The sequence below is a fragment of the Chanodichthys erythropterus genome, chromosome 4 (genome assembly GCF_024489055.1).
Source record: "Chanodichthys erythropterus isolate Z2021 chromosome 4, ASM2448905v1, whole genome shotgun sequence".
Lineage (NCBI taxonomy): Eukaryota > Metazoa > Chordata > Actinopteri > Cypriniformes > Xenocyprididae > Chanodichthys > Chanodichthys erythropterus.
The window spans coordinates 28,199,613-28,216,192 of record NC_090224.1 but is presented as its reverse complement, the minus strand read 5'-3'; the positions used below and the strand labels follow the sequence as shown (position 1 = coordinate 28,216,192).

At 37.6% G+C, this 16,580-nt stretch overlaps 1 protein-coding gene across 14 annotated transcripts in view; it reads left to right on the top strand.

Moving 5' to 3' along the window:
- Nucleotides 1–16,580, top strand: part of pum2 (pumilio RNA-binding family member 2) — a 351,446-nt gene that overhangs the window by 206,761 nt on the left and 128,105 nt on the right. For 9 of the 14 annotated variants that reach the window (XR_010894994.1, XM_067384670.1, XM_067384668.1 and 6 more), the window contains one exon: nucleotides 6,290–6,424. Coding sequence is in view for 13 of the 14 variants with exons in the window: in XM_067384670.1 (XP_067240771.1) it covers nucleotides 6,290–6,424 (135 nt within the window). In the remaining variant the exon portion in view is untranslated. The remainder of the gene's footprint in view (nucleotides 1–6,289; nucleotides 6,425–16,580) is intronic. The other 5 variants (XM_067384671.1, XM_067384675.1, XM_067384665.1 and 2 more) reach the window with 1 other exon arrangement.

Below are 16,580 nucleotides of genomic sequence, written 5' to 3'. Positions count from 1 at the left end.
GCCTTACATCACCAAGTGCAATGCAAAGCGTCGGATGCAGTAGTGTAAAGCATGGCGCCACTGGACTCTAGAGCAGTGGAGACGTGTTCTCTAGAGTGATGCTTCTCTGTCTTGCAATCCCATGGACAAGTCTGGGTTTAGCAGTTGCCAGGAGAACGGTACTTGCCTGACTGCATTGTGCCAAGTGTAAAGTTTGGTGGAGGGGGATTATGGTGTGGGGTTGTTCTTCAGTGGTTGGGCTTGGCCACTTAGTTCCAGTGAAAGGAACTCTTAAAGGGTCATGAAACCCCAAAACATTTTTTTTTTAGATGTAAACGTATGTATAGGCTGCACATCATTGAAAACACTAAAGGTACTCATTAATGTTATTCAAAAGTGAAAAATAGTTATTTTTGCTTTTTTCAGAGTGATTTCTGTCTTCCGGTTTGAAAAGCTGAGTCGGAGCAACGTCGCAAAATCTGACGTAATCATGTACTTTCGGCCCAAGTATGGGCATGGTCGGACATGCTGACGTAGACCGTTTTGAGCGATTCTCGACATATATTCATGACATAAAGCTCATTTAACCCTCTGGAGTCTGAGGCTGATTTGGGGCCTGGAGAAGTTTTGACATGTCCTTACATTTGTGCTTTTTTCAGTTGTTCTTAAACACATTAATGACACAAGTGTCATTACACTGTATTCAGCACAAACTAGGCTACCATAATATGTGAGGAACATGTATGTACATGTTTGTGTTTTTGAAGGAATAACGTTTATGCATGGTTATTGAAAAAACAAAAAACTTAAGTCACTGAAATTAGGCCAAAAAAAAGTATATTAAATCTGTATTCACAAGACTTCTGGGCATTGGAGGTTGTAGACTAGAGTTTTTGCTTCAGAATTATGTAAAAATTATGCTGCCTACTCCTTCATATAAAACAATATATTGATTTAGTTTTTGTAAGACACTCTTTGTCAAGAAACACAGTATGCGTGGAGGTGTGAATCATCATGAATAATGGGTGATTCTCACCTAAGACAAAATAATCACATAATAATGACCTGAAATGACTTGCATATTAATGAGGCCTTTCAGTCAGGTAGGCTGTGAAAAAACCCTCTGTAATCATGTCTTAGCTCAATTTAAAATAATGGTATTCTATTATATTCTTTAAAATATATTGTATTTCTGTAATGCAAAGTGTCTGAACAATTGTTACCTCTATGGCATTTCATATAGGCTTTTAGCTTAAAAGCATGCACATTTGGGGAACTATTGATGGATTCTTATATGTGTGTCAATTTTCTGTACAGAGGAGTAATATTTATTCTATATTTATTGTCATCACTATGAGTGCTGGATACTGTGTTTTCAATTCATACTTGCAGCCGGAGGGTGCTCTGTGCACCTTTAGGCCACAAATCCATATAAAGAAGAAGAACCACCAGGAACTAACTGCATGTCTTCTAGAGATCGCTAACCATGGTTTTAACACGATTGAGGCGATGTATACATGTATTGACTGAATTTGCCTCTGAATAGTGCTGGCTCCGTGGGCGTGGCCACATTAGCAGATAATGAGCTGAATCACGGACTTCTGACATGGCTCTCTTTTCATACAGATTACATAAACACAGATTTTATTTTTATTTATTTATTTATTTTTTTTGACTTGCACGATTTAAAACAAGTCTATTTTTTTTTTTTGTCATTAGTATTCACTAAGTTACAGTTAATTTTCTGAGAACTATCAGATTGGACTTTGTTGAGAGGGAGACGAGAGATCACGCATCATGTTAGTTTTCTTTATTTTACAAAAAGCATAACATTTTGTTTTTACTCTGAGTGTACACAAATTAAAGAAGATATTCAACAGATTAAAATGGTGTATAATTCTTAATTGTACGTGCAACATTGACAGAGTATTTTGAGTGTCTTTCACACTGGTAAGAAAAAAACCGCGGTGGTATCACCGGCGATACCTCAGAGTGTTAATCCAATCCCTGCACTGTAGTATGCAAAAGATTATAATTGTGTTATTATGCATGAGGAAGTATCACTCGCCTCGGTCTGTTGTCATTCAGAGACATATCGTTGGTGCTCGTTTCCTCAGTGGCACAACACAATGTGTTTTCCAGCGACGCGACCAGAGCTGTATATATTATTGACTGTATATATCATTTTCCAACATTTTGCCTTAAAGGTGCCCTAGAATCAGAATTTGAATTTTCCTCATCATAGTTGAATACCAAGAGTTCAGTACATGGAAAAGACATACATTGAGTTTCAAACCCCATTGTTTCCTCCTTCTTATGTAAATCTCATTTGTTTAAAAGACTTCCGGAAAACACTCGGATCTCAACATCACACCGACTGTTACATAACAGTCGGGATCATTAATATGTATGACCCCAATATTTGCATAATGCCAGCCCATTCGACGCATTAGACAAGGAAAGGCAGTATTAACGGCTGGATCTGTGCACAGACAAGGTAAGCAAGCAAGAACAATAGCGAAAAATGGCAGATGGAGCAAGAATAACTGACATGATCCATGATATCATGATATTTTTTGTCATATTTGTAAATTGTCTTTCTAAATGTTTCATTAGCATGTTGCTAATATACTGTTAAATGAGGTAAAAAGTTACCATCATTTCTTATTGTATTCACGGAGATGAGAGCCATCGCTATTTTCATTTTTTAACATGTGCAGTCTGTATAATTCATAAACACAACTTCATTCTTTATAAATCTCTCCAACAGTGTGTAATGTTAGCTTTAGCCCGTTAGCCACAGAGCATAGCCTCAAACTAACACAGAATCAAATGTAACCATCTAAATAAATACTTTACTCACATAATTCGAAGCATGCATGACGAACATCTTGTAAAGATCCATTTGAGGGTTATATTAGCTGTGTGAACTGTGTTTATGCGATGTATATATAGTTGAGAGCTCGTGTGGCAGAGGAAGCGCATCTCTTAAAGGGGCCGTGCTGAAAAAAATCAGTGCATAATTAATGATGCCCCAAAATAGGCAGTTAAAAAAATTAATAAAAAAAAAATCTATGGGTTTTTTTTAACTGAAACTTCACAGACACATTCAGGGGACACCTAGGACTTATATTACATCTTGTAAAAAAAACAATCTAGGGCACCTTTAAATGATCTTAATAGGTCTTTAATTGCTCACTGTTGCAGTTGGTCTAATGCTCCCAGCTATGTTGGCTGGCTTGTTGTGCCTTTTTTGCTTGGCCTCGTAATTGCTGCTTGCAGCTATTTAGGGGTTCAAGCACGTATAGTGCTGAAACCCTATTGTAATTGTAAGGATTTTTAGGGGTTCAAGTACGTAAGTGCTGAAACCCTATTATAATTGTAAGGATTTTTATTATTATTGTTGTTCCGCCGTAAAACGCATCGTGCAGCCTAAACCGTAAGACCTACAGACTTGAAACTTTGTCAAATGATAGTACAAAAATCGAGAGGTTGACAAATTATGACCAAAATCGGCCAATAGGTGGCGCTACAGCAATAAAATGTGCAGTTTTTGGTCACAATAAAAAAAAAGTCAATTGGACACTAGGTGACGCTATAACTTGAAAATACATACAAAAAAAACGGCTGTAATACATAAAAACAGCTGTATGCAACCGTTAGTCCAAATTGACTTGAAATTTTGGCATGCAGTGTCCAAGGTCCAAGGGGGCATGATTGTCTATGAGGACATTGGCGTATCTCAAAAAACATGGCCACCATTGGCCAATGAATTTTGAGCACCTATTAGACCAGGTTAACGGAGGCCGATCGGAACGAAACTTAATGGGCATGTTCGACTCATAGTCCTAGAGGTCTGTAAGAATTTTGAAAGAAATCGGCCACAAGTTGGCGCTAACGAGTTTTGCGCCTCGGTAATCACATGGTGTTTCATAAAACCACACAATATGCATATCATTTGATAGATCTCCTCATGCTGAACAACTTTGCCTCAAGAACCAATGCTGTCAATCAAATCGTTCATTAATTATTCACAAATATGTGAAAAACCTACTTTTGCTAGTCCTAGGTTTTTTGCCCGATCTGAACGAAACTAGTGTAGGACAATTCTATGGACTCTCTAGATTAATAATTATCAAAAAAAGTTGAACTTTACCATTTCAACTTTTAAAATAAAAATTGGAGATCAGACCATAGGTGGTGCTATAACTGTTAAATATTTTAAAATCCATATATTTTCAATGGAAAATTGCCTGTTTTGGCTGAAAATGGTCAATTCCTTCTATGATTTAGGTGGTTACATGCTTGCTAAATAAAACTTAAATATCTTTTTAAATTTAAAGTATCTTTTTTATGCATATGTGCTTAAAGGCCTTAAATGTTTGAACCCCGGTAAATGCTGCTTTCAGCTTTAATATTTCATTTGTATTCCGGGAAACATGAAAGTATCTTCTGTTGCTCCAAAGGGCAGTACTAAATAAAAAAAAAAAAAGTTAATATAAACCCATATATATTAACAATATCCAGTGACTCAAGGAGTTTAATGACCGACATAGAATTAAGAGAGGGGTCTGTGCAGATCAGAAATTTGTCCAAAGCAGGGTCCAATATCGCCACCAAAAAGCAGTATCATCATAGTTAAAGGCATAAATATTTTTAAAAAGTAAAGCGTTTGGAAGCAGTTAAGCCAGTGACAAATATAGTGGTGTAAGAAAAAACGATGAGGACGTTGAAGATCTTGATGAAGTTTATTGCAGCGTAGCAGTGACAAAGTACATGTAGTACCTTGCGTTCATCGGAGTCGGAATGAGCCCCGAACATCCAAATCTCAAACCTTTTATCCTGTTACGGTTTACTACTCCTCCTGTAAATCAAGTTGCTCCTGTTGTATTAGCTGTGGTCTGTATGTTAATGAAGTTGAGAAACCTCTTTGTTTGAGATGGTTCTCTGTGTCCCACACCTATTCCCATTCTACAATTGATTATCATTTGCTCAAGATGTGATCACCCCAAATGGTGCAGAAACAACATACCTGATGACTTTTATTTTTCTCTATAATAATTAAGCCATTTTGGGGAGTCAGCATGATCAACCACTTATCTTAATGTGGAATCTGGGTCGGGGCAGACTATAATTTCTTTCAGTGGCCGTTAGAATCAGTTGATGTGGATGTATGTTTAGTCCAAATTTGATTGAATTCAGGCTTATATTCACATTCATCAACTCAGACATTAGTTGTGGTAAACGGAAGCTCAAGCTTGCTTGCTTGACGTGCAAGAACCAGTTCATTTTTGTGTGTTACTCAGCAAGTTTGAGCTTGTTTGTTCTTGTGTGTCAAGCAGGTTCGGTTGATCTTTTTATGTTCACTGATCAATGTTTATATGTGAATAAAAGCCTATATTAAATCTGTTCATCATATAAAATAATCGAGTCTCTTCAGAAAATTTGGACTAAACCACTCAATTCATATAGATTGTTTTTAAGATCCCTTTATGAATTTTTTGAAGCGTCAAAGTGTTAGTTGCGTAGCTGTCTATGGAGGGATAGAAAGCTCTCAGATTTGGAAATGACATGAGAGTGACTAATTAATGACTTTGTGTGAACAATTCCTTTAAATAAATATAAATGGAAAGTTAACAAGCATGCAGATCAAACTGATCTGCTCCAACTATGGACATATACTCATTTAGGTCCAGGAGATGAAAAAGGACCAAAAACTTAAAGGTCACTGAGTCTTACCCAACCTTTTGACTATTAGAACAACATAGCTATTCATACTGTGCCGAGCTGTCCTCGCCACCTAGATTAACAAATGCTTGTGCCTTCTCAGCAGTGTCAAAGACATGTTTAGATGAGTTGTGAGTCATAAGGCAAGCAGGAAAGAGCAACCCATATCAAACATTAGCCTCCTTGAGTCTTTTGCTCACAGTGTTGAAAGCCTTACGCTGCTTTCAGAACCGCAGAGGTGAAGTCCAGGAAGACAATTATGTGTGCTCCGTTGTACACCAAAGGCAAATACAGCCTTGCAAGACTCAGAATTTTCTCTTTATCTGGACAGTGAAGAGGTCTGGCCACCATAGTCCAAGGACGAGTGTGCGTTTCCAATTGGGCCTGTATGATGGGCATGGTCAATCTTCAGAGGTTTTGTAAAGTTATTGTACATTACATATGCGTTAACGTGTTAATGCGTTAACGTTGACAGCCCTAATATATAATAAACTAAAATTTAAAAAAAAAAAAAAAACAATTATGTTTGTGATGATTTTTTGTCTTGCTGAAAGTAACTGCTTTCTCTGTTTATCTGCTGCAGTTCGGCAGTGCAGATCAGAAACTGGCTCTGGCAACTCGTATCCGTGGCCATGTGTTGCCGCTGGCTCTGCAGATGTACGGATGTCGTGTGATCCAGAAAGCTCTGGAATCCATCTCATCCGACCAGCAGGTAATTGTAAGTTGCCTTTTGCTTACTTTACATATTACAAAACAATGTTAAGGAATTGTTTGATTGTACTCTAACTTTCTAAAGTACAGTTTTTGGTAGCACTTAAAGCCTTTATATATAATGCATTAAAAATATTTTTAAGGCATTAATTATGCCTTGTAATGCACTTTATAACTGATTACAATTGTTCATGCGATCATACAATGCATTATAATACATTATTATAATTACCTATTCATTGTTCTGTTTATTTATTGTCCTTTATTTAAGTAGGAAATAAACAGTCTGAGATTAAAACTACGAAAACTGTAATAAACACATCTTGATGTAATGCACCCATATTACAGTAAATCACTGTGTCTTTAGCATAGAAATTAAAATTATCATATCTAATGTTAAATAAAGAAGATAAAGTAGATAAAGTAGAGGCCCTAGAACAGGAACATCCAGGTCATCTGTAAAGGTGCGGATGAGTGACCACCGTTCACACTCATTGTGTCCTGTTCATTAAAAAATGTTCAAGCCAGGATATGATTTTTTTGGTTAATTCTGTTAATTTGACTCTAGACGTCAGTTAGCTAAAATCAACAGTTTCATATATAAATCAATAAAAAGTGATGCACAATTATATTGTTTGTCAAGTGCCTCAATGTCATTGTCAAGACCTTAATTCCAGCTGTAGTTGGCTGTTTTTCCCAAAACCTGACAGATTCTGTGATTTTAAAATATTATGTTCAGCTAAATAAGTTGACAGTTGTTCACTACTAAGAGTTTCAAAAACCTTTGACAGAATGCAAAGTTTAGAAATCTGCCTATAGTTATCCATTTTCATGAGATCTCCTTTTAACAATGGAATAACATAGGCAGATTTCCAGACCTTTTGGAATTTCATTTAAATAAAGTGAAAGATTAAAAATGTCAAAGGAACCGCTATAAAATCTGCAGCTAATTTTAAGAATAATGATTCTAATTGATCAGGGCCAGCTGATTTATTGTCATCCAAAAATTTGAAAGCCTTTTTGAACCTGACAAATAGTAATATATAACTTTTTAAAACTAAAATTAAGATCCAATAAATGTCTTCCTATATTATCCAGGTCATCATTATGTATGAGAGTGTGTGTATGTATATAGTTTTAGGTACCTGAAATAGATCCAACATCAACAAAGTGCTTATCTTTATCCGATCTTTTATTTTTTTCTTTATCCAAGACTTTTATTGAGTTATCTATCATGTGTGAGGGTAGCTATGCAGCCTTTTTTGCTCCTTATAAGGAATCAGTATTTTTACTAAATTTCAGGGGCTTATTAGGGCCAAAGCCCAAGGGGCTGAAGGCCCTTTTGTTTTCTTTAGGATTATTAGGGCCCAAGCGAATTAAGCGCGCAGGGCCCTCTTGATCCCCTAAGGATTATTAGGGCCCGAGCACCGATGGTGTGAGGACCCTATTGGAATTGCGCCGTTTATTATTATTATTATTATTATTATTATTATTATTATTATTATTATTATTGTTATTATTATTATTAGGGCCCGAGCACCGATGGTGTGAGGACCCTATTGGAATTGCTCAGCCAATTATTCTTCTTCTCCAAAATGAATCGCATTTTTGAGGGCCTAAACGTTCTCAAAATCTCATGAAACTTTGCACACGCGTCAGAAGTGGTGAAAATTTACATCTGATATGGGTTTCAGAATTAGGTGTGGCAAAATGGCTCAATAGCGCCACCTACAAAATTTCAATTAAGCGCCCTTCGTGCTACGTTTCACGTACAGTTATGCAATTCGGTAGACAGATGTAACAGCCCAATACCTACAAAAAAGCCCCTGGGTTTAAAGTTTGTAAACCCAACAGGAAGTAAGATATTTTGAATTTTCTCTACAAAATTTTGGCAGTTTTTGCCATTTCCACATGTTGTACTTTAACGAACTCCTCCTAGAGCTTAAATCAGATCAACATCATATTTGGTCAGTCTAATCTAAAGGCCTTTGAGACGTTAAATTGCAAAGATCTTGAGTTTTCGTTGAAGGGCGTGTCCATGGCGGACCAACAAAGTCTGATGTTTCGCCATGTAAGGTGAATCACTTTTTTGAGGGCCGAAACATACTCGAAAACTCATGAAACTTTGCAGATGCGTCAGAAGTGGTGAAAATTTACGTCTGATATAGATTTCAGAATTAAGTGTGGCAAAATGGCTCGATAGCGCCACCTAAAAAATTTCAACGAAGTGCCCCTGACACTACGTTTCATGAACAGGTATGAAATTTGGTACACACATCTAACAGCCCAATACCTACAAAAACGTCTCTTGGGGTGAAATCTGAAAACCAACAGGAAGTCAGATATTTTGAATCTTCTTTGCAAAATTTGTGCAGTTTTTGCCATTTCCAGACGTTGTACTTTAACGAACTTCTCCTAGAGCTTTAATCAGATCAACATCATATTTGGTCAGTCTAATCTAAAGGCCTTTGAGACGTTAAATTGCAAAGATCTAGAGTTTTCGCTGAAAGGCGTGTCCGTGGCGACCTGGCAAAGTTCGATGTTTCGCCATGAAACAGGAAGTTGTTGTAACTTCACATGTTTATAGCGTTATTTTACTGTCAAATGTCGAGAGCACATTATTGTGACGCGAGAGCATATCAATGTAATGCGCGAGCACAAATCTGTCCGCTCTCGCGCAGATTTCCTCTGCTCTCGCGCAAATCTGGACGCGCGCGCTCAAATATACAGTGCTCTCTTATGAACTGCCTCTCCTCTCGCTCAGATATTGTGTGTGCACACTCAAACTGTTTCCTGCGTGCTCAAACGTGTCCTGCACGCTCAAACTGCACGTGCGCTCACGAATCTCTCCGTGCTCTTGCAGAAATTAATTTGCTTTTGGATTAAACACTGTCAAAAGTTATAAACCAATCAGAAGAGAGGACTGATCCATGAAAATGCTACGTGGAATCTTACTGGCTGAGAGTGAACTGCGCCTGGAATTCTTTCGACAAATATATGTATTTTATTTATTCACAATTTCATAATATTTATCAAATGTAACCTAGTCTAACTGCATCACATTACAGGTCAAACCCCTATTTATCTAAACAAACAAACAAAAAATGTTTCTTAAAGTTATTGTGGTCATACGTTTTATGTTGAATTTTTTTTTTTAAAAATAGGTAACATTTTACAATAAGGTTTTTATTTGTTAACATTAGTTAATGTATTCTCTAACATGAACTAACAATGTGCAATACATTACTGTAATTATTAATCTTTGTTAACGTTAAAAATACAGCTGTTTGTTGGTTGTTTACTTCACAGTGCATTTAATAATGTTAACAAATACAACATTTGATTTTAATAACGTATTAGTAAATGTTGAAATTAACATTAACAAATATTAATACATGCTGAAGAAGAGCAATTCATTATTAGTTAATGTTAACTAATGCAGTTAAATAATGTTAACGCAACCTTATTGTAAAGTATTACCAACAAACATCTTCTGATTTAAGACCGAACAAGATCAGGGTCAAATTGTCATTCCCTTAATACTTAATGTGGAGATCACATACCACCATAGTCAATTTCTTTTGAGGTCTGGTATTAATGATTCTGATACATCAAATACATTCTGATACATCAAATACATTTTAACATTCACTGGTCACCACCTACTGGCAGAACAGTGTAACAACATTAGTTTCAACGTTCATTTAGCTACTTATTTTAATTGCTGAAATCAGTGTATATTCAGACTATAAATTGTTATTGCAATACTTGCGTTATTATTTAATGTTTGCAACACAGATGTAGCAATAGTATGTTGTTGAAAACACTTTGTGAAGCTGTTTAAAACATAGCTTACATGACCACTGCTTTCAGCAGCAATGCAAAAGCAGGTTTAAATATTCTGGTATGATTGTAATTTCAAAAGGTTTAATAGACATAACCGAATCGTTGTCATTTAGGAATAAGATCGCGTTCTTTTGCTTAATCGTGCATACACAAGAGCTTAGGTATTTTTGTATGTCATGTTTTATACCAGACCTCAAAAGAAATTGACTATGGTGGTATGTGATCTCCACATTAAGTATTAAGGGAATGACGATTTGACCCTGATCTTGTTCGGTCTTAAATCAGAAGATATTTGTTGGTAATGCTTTACAATAAGGTTGCGTTAACATTATTTAACTGCATTAGTTAACATGAACTAATAATTAATTGCTCTTCTTCAGCATTTATTAATATTTGTTAATGTTAATTTCAACATTTACTAATACGTTATTAAAATCAGATGTTGTATTTGTTAACATTATTAAATGCACTGTGAAGTAAACAACCAACAAACAGCTGTATTTTTAACGTTAACAAAGATTAATAATTACAGTAATGTATTGCACATTGTTAGTTCATGTTAGATAAAACATCAACTAATGTTAACAAATAAAAACCTTATTGTAAAATGTTACCTATTTTTTAAATAAATTTCAACACAAAACGTATGACCACAATAACTTTAAGAAACATTTTTTGTTTGTTTGTTTAGATAAATAGGGGTTTGACCTGTAATGTGATGCAGTTAGACTAGGTTACATTTGATAAATATTATTAAATTGTGAATAAATAAAATAAATATATTTGTGGAAAGAATTCCAGGCGCAGTTCACTCTCAGCCAATAAGATTCCATGTAGCATTTTCATGGCTCAGTCCTCTCTTCTGATTGGTTTATAACTTTTGACAGTGTTTAATCCAAAAGCAAATTAATTTCTGCAAGAGCACGGAGAGATTCGTGAGCGCACATGTGCAGTTTGAGCGCGCAGGACACGTTTGAGCACGCAGGAAACAGTTTGAGTGTGCACACACAATATCTGAGCGAGAGGAAGTTCATAAGAGAGCACTGTATATTTGAGCGCGCGCGTCCAGATTTGCGCGAGAGCAAAGGAAATCTGCGCGCGAGAGGACAGATTTGCGCGAGAGAAGAGGAAATCCGCGCGCGAGCGGACAGATTTGCGCTCGCGCATTACATTTATATGCTCTCGCGTCACACTAAGGTGCTCTCGATATTTGACAGTAAAATAACGCCATACATGTTTTATTAGAGTCCTGACCTTAAGACATCTATATGACAATATTCAGTCACAGTCATAGCGCCACCTGCAGTCAACAGGAAATGACATGTTTTACACTTGGATTAACTCCTCATAGAGATTTAACCAGATACACATCAAATGTGATCAGTTTAATCTTAAGACATAGCAATGATAAATATCAAAGATCTTCAGTTTTCGCTGAAGGGCGTGTCCGTGGCGGACTGACAAAGTCTGATGTTTCGCCATGAACGATGAAGCTATTGTAGCTGAGGCATACTATGTCTGATCTGCTCCAAACTTCACGTGTGATAAGAGTCCTGGCCTAAAGACATCTATATGACAATATTCAGTTAGCCATAGCACCACCTGCTGGCAACAGGAAATGGCATGCTTTACACTGTAATTCACTACCAGATTCACATTTCATTATGCCACGAAGTACCAAACATGCTAGAAACACGTTAAATCATGCAACACTTGGCTGAGTGCTAATTTATGCGATTAACGGCACTAAAGAAACAGGAAGTTGTTGTAACTCAGGCATACAATGTCCAATCTGCTCCAAACTTCACATGTTCGATAAAAGTCCTGGCCTGAAGACATCAACATAGCAATATTCAGTAAGTGTGGCATTTCGAAATGACTTTGGCATAATTCTCCTGTAGTCACTCGCTTACATGCATGTCGCCCACTGATCACTGTTCCTAAGGCCAACAGGTGGTGGTGAACCCGGGTGCGAGGGCCCTTTCATCACTGCTTGGAGCTTTAATTATTAGGGCCCAAGCGAATTAAGCGCGCAGGGCCCTCTTGTTCTTCTAAGGATTATTATTAGGGCCAAAGCCCAAGGGGCTGAAGGCCCTTTTGTTTTCTTTAGAATTATTAGGGCCCGAGCACCGATGGTGTGAGGACCCTATTGGAATTGCTCCGTTTATTAGGGCCCGAGCACCGATGGTGTGAGGACCCTATTGGAATTGCTCCGTTTATTATTATTAGGGCCCAAGCGAATTAAGCGCGCAGGGCCCTCTTGTTCTTCTAAGGATTATTAGGGCCCAAGCGAAAATTCGCGCAGGGCCCTCTTGTTCTTCTAAGGATTATTATTGGGGCCCAAGCGAAAATTCGCGCAGGGCCCTCTTGTTCTTCTAAGGATTATTATTATTTTTTTTTCTTTTTTTTTTTTTTTTTTTTTTTTTTCTGTCTTCCGGGGCTTTTTGGGGGCCTTAACATGCTCAAAAACTCTTGAAAATTGGCACACACATTGGAATCCGCGGCCATTAGGACGCCGGAGAGGCTGGTACCCGGGCGTGGCAGGGGGGCTCGACAGCGCCCCCTTGAAAAAAGTCAGAAAATTTGGTCCATATATTAAACATGCTTGCACGTATTAGTATGAAACTCGGTACACATATAGACCTCATCGGGCCGAACAACTTTCGCGCTCTAAGTTAATCGCCACGCCAACAGGAAGTCAGCTATTAAGGGTTGTTTGAAAAACGCATGCTCTGGAATTTGATATACTCCTCCTAGACGATTAATCCGATCGCCACCAAACTCGGTCAGCATGAAGTCAAGACACTGATGATTAAAAATTGCCAGGGGATTTTTGATATCTCGAACGGTTTGGCCGTGGCGAAGCAACGAATTTATGGCGAGAAAAAGGAAACAGGAAATGTGTTATAACGTCTTAATACATATATTGATCTTTATGAAACTTCACGAGTGTGTTCGTTATAGGAGTCTGATCACATGGATGTGACTATTGTGAGTCAAAGTTATAGCGCCACCAACTGGCAGCAGGAAGTGTATCACTTTTTGAAATGTTTTGAGATCACCCTCTTATTTTTACCTGATTTGCTTCAAACTTCATCAGTGTAATGTCAATACACAGCAGATGTAGACCTATGACAGGATTTTTGATATTTGAAATATTGCTGCCATGGCAACAGGTCAAACTGTAATAATATTCTTGAGTGTTTTTGAGGCTCTTAACATGCTTCAAATTGCATGAAACTCGACACACACATCAATATTGTCAACCAGTAGACATGGACAAAGCCATAGAAATGGGCGTGGTGGAGGGGCTCAGTAGCGCCACCTTTTGACAAAAGTGGGGGTTAGTTTTTCCTACAGTCACCAAACTCGGTACACATATTATTCTCATCAAGCCGGACAATTTTCTAATTTACATTCATTAGCTCCGACCAACAGGAAGTCAGCTATTTTGGTTTGAATGTTAATTTTTTGAAAAAACAGGCTATGAATTTTATACTACTACTCCTACAGGGTTTATCCAATTTACACCAAGCTTTTTTTAACTTGTTGCGAACACATTGAAGTTGTTTAATTGCAAATGGATTTTGGATATCTCAAACGGTTTGGCCGTGGCGAGGCAACGAATTTATGGCGAGAAAAGGGAAACAGGAAATGTGTTATAACTTCTGCATACATTGATTGATGTTTATGAAACTTCAGGAGTGTGTTGGTTGTAGTAGTCTGATCACATGGATGTAACTATTGTGAGTCAAAGTTATAGCGCCACCAAATGGCAGCAAGAAGTGTATCACTTTTAAAATGCTTTGAGATCACCCTCTTATTTTTACCTGATTTGCTTCAAACTTCATCAGTGTAATGTCAATACACAGCAGATGTAGACCTATGACAGGATTTTTGATATTTGAAATATTGTTGCCATGGCAACAGGTCAAACTGTAATAATATTCTTGAGTGTTTTTGAGGCTCTTAACATGCTTCAAATTGCATGAAACTCGACACACACATCAATATTGTCAACCAGTAGACATGGACAAAGCCATAGAAATGGGCGTGGTGGAGGGGCTCAGTAGCGCCACCTTTTGACAAAAGTGGGGGTTAGTTTTTCCTACAGTCACCAAACTCGGTACACATATTATTCTCATCAAGCCAGACAATTTTCTAATTTACATTCATTAGCTCCGACCAACAGGAAGTCAGCTATTTTGGTTTGAATGTTAATTTTTTGAAAAAACAGGCTATGAATTTTATACTACTACTCCTACAGGGTTTATCCAATTTACACCAAGCTTTTTTTAACTTGTTGCTAACACATTGAAGTTGTTTAATTGCAAACGGATTTTGGATATCTCAAACGGTTTGGCCGTGGCGAGGCAACGAATTTATGGCAAGAAAAGGGAAACAAAGTGTTATAACTTCTGCATACATTAATTGATTTTGATGAAACTTTGGCTTAGTCTTCGTTGTACAAGGCTGATCACATGGATTTGACTATTGTGATTCAAAGTCATAGCGCCACCAACTGGAAGCAGAAAATGTGTCACTTTCAGCATACATTGAGATCACCCTCTTATTTTTACCTGATTTGCTTCAAAATTCATCAGAATAATGTTAAAACTTGGCACATGTAATCCTTTGAAAATGGGCAGGGAGGAGGGGCTCTATAACGGCACCTTGTAGTGCAGTAAATGTGGAGTGAATTTGACATAGTCCTTTGATGTTTAACCGTTTTAAGTGCCTATTGCCCGCTGTGCACAGTTGCCCTGAAGCCACCGGGGTGGCGGTGCCACCGGGCTTGGGCCCGCCATCGCTGCTCGCAGCTATATTTAGGGCCCAAGCGAAAATTCGCGCAGGGCCCTCTTGTTCTTCTAAGGATTATTATTATTTTATTTATTTATTTATTTATTTTTTTTTTTTTTTCGTCTTCCGGGGCTTTTTGGGGGCCTTAACATGCTCAAAAACTCTTGAAAATTGGCACACACATTGGAATCCGCGGCCATTAGGACGCCGGAGAGGCTGGTACCCGGGCGTGGCAGGGGGGCTCGACAGCGCCCCCTTGAAAAAAGTCTGAAAATTTGGTCCATATATTAAACACGCTTGCACGTATTAGTATGAAACTCGGTACACACATAGACCTCATCGGGCCGAACAACTTTCGCGCTCTAAGTTAATCGCCACGCCAACAGGAAGTCAGCTATTAAGGGTTGTTTGAAAAACGCATGCTCTGGAATTTGATATACTCCTCCTAGACGATTAATCCGATCGCCACCAAACTCGGTCAGCATGAAGTCAAGACACTGATGATTAAAAATTGCCAGGGGATTTTTGATATCTCGAACGGTTTGGCCGTGGCGAGGCAACGAATTTATGGCGAGAAAAAGGAAACAGGAAATGTGTTATAACGTCTTAATACATATATTGATCTTTATGAAACTTCAGGAGTGTGTTGGTTATAGGAGTCTGATCACATGGATGTAACTATTGTGAGTCAAAGTTATAGCGCCACCAAATGGCAGCAAGAAGTGTATCACTTTTAAAATGCTTTGAGATCACCCTCTTATTTTTACCTGATTTGCTTCAAACTTCATCAGTGTAATGTCAATACACAGCAGATGTAGACCTATGACAGGATTTTTGATATTTGAAATATTGTTGCCATGGCAACAGGTCAAACTGTAATAATATTCTTGAGTGTTTTTGAGGCTCTTAACATGCTTCAAATTGCATGAAACTCGACACACACATCAATATTGTCAACCAGTAGACATGGACAAAACCATAGAAATGGGCGTGGTGGAGGGGCTCAGTAGCGCCACCTTTTGACAAAAGTGGGGGGGTTAGTTTTTCCTACAGTCACCAAACTCGGTACACATATTATTCTCATCAAGCCGGACAATTTTCTAATTTACATTCATTAGCTCCGACCAACAGGAAGTCAGCTATTTTGGTTTGAATGTTAATTTTTTGAAAAAACAGGCTATGAATTTTATACTACTACTCCTACAGGGTTTATCCAATTTACACCAAGCTTTTTTTAACTTGTTGCTAACACATTGAAGTTGTTTAATTGCAAACGGATTTTGGATATCTCAAACGGTTTGGCCGTGGCGAGGCAACGAATTTATGGCAAGAAAAGGGAAACAAAGTGTTATAACTTCTGCATACATTAATTGATTTTGATGAAACTTTGGCTTAGTCTTCGTTGTACAAGGCTGATCACATGGATTTGACTATTGTGATTCAAAGTCATAGCGCCACCAACTGGAAGCAGAAAATGTGTCACTTTCAGCATACATTGAGATCACCCTCTTATTTTT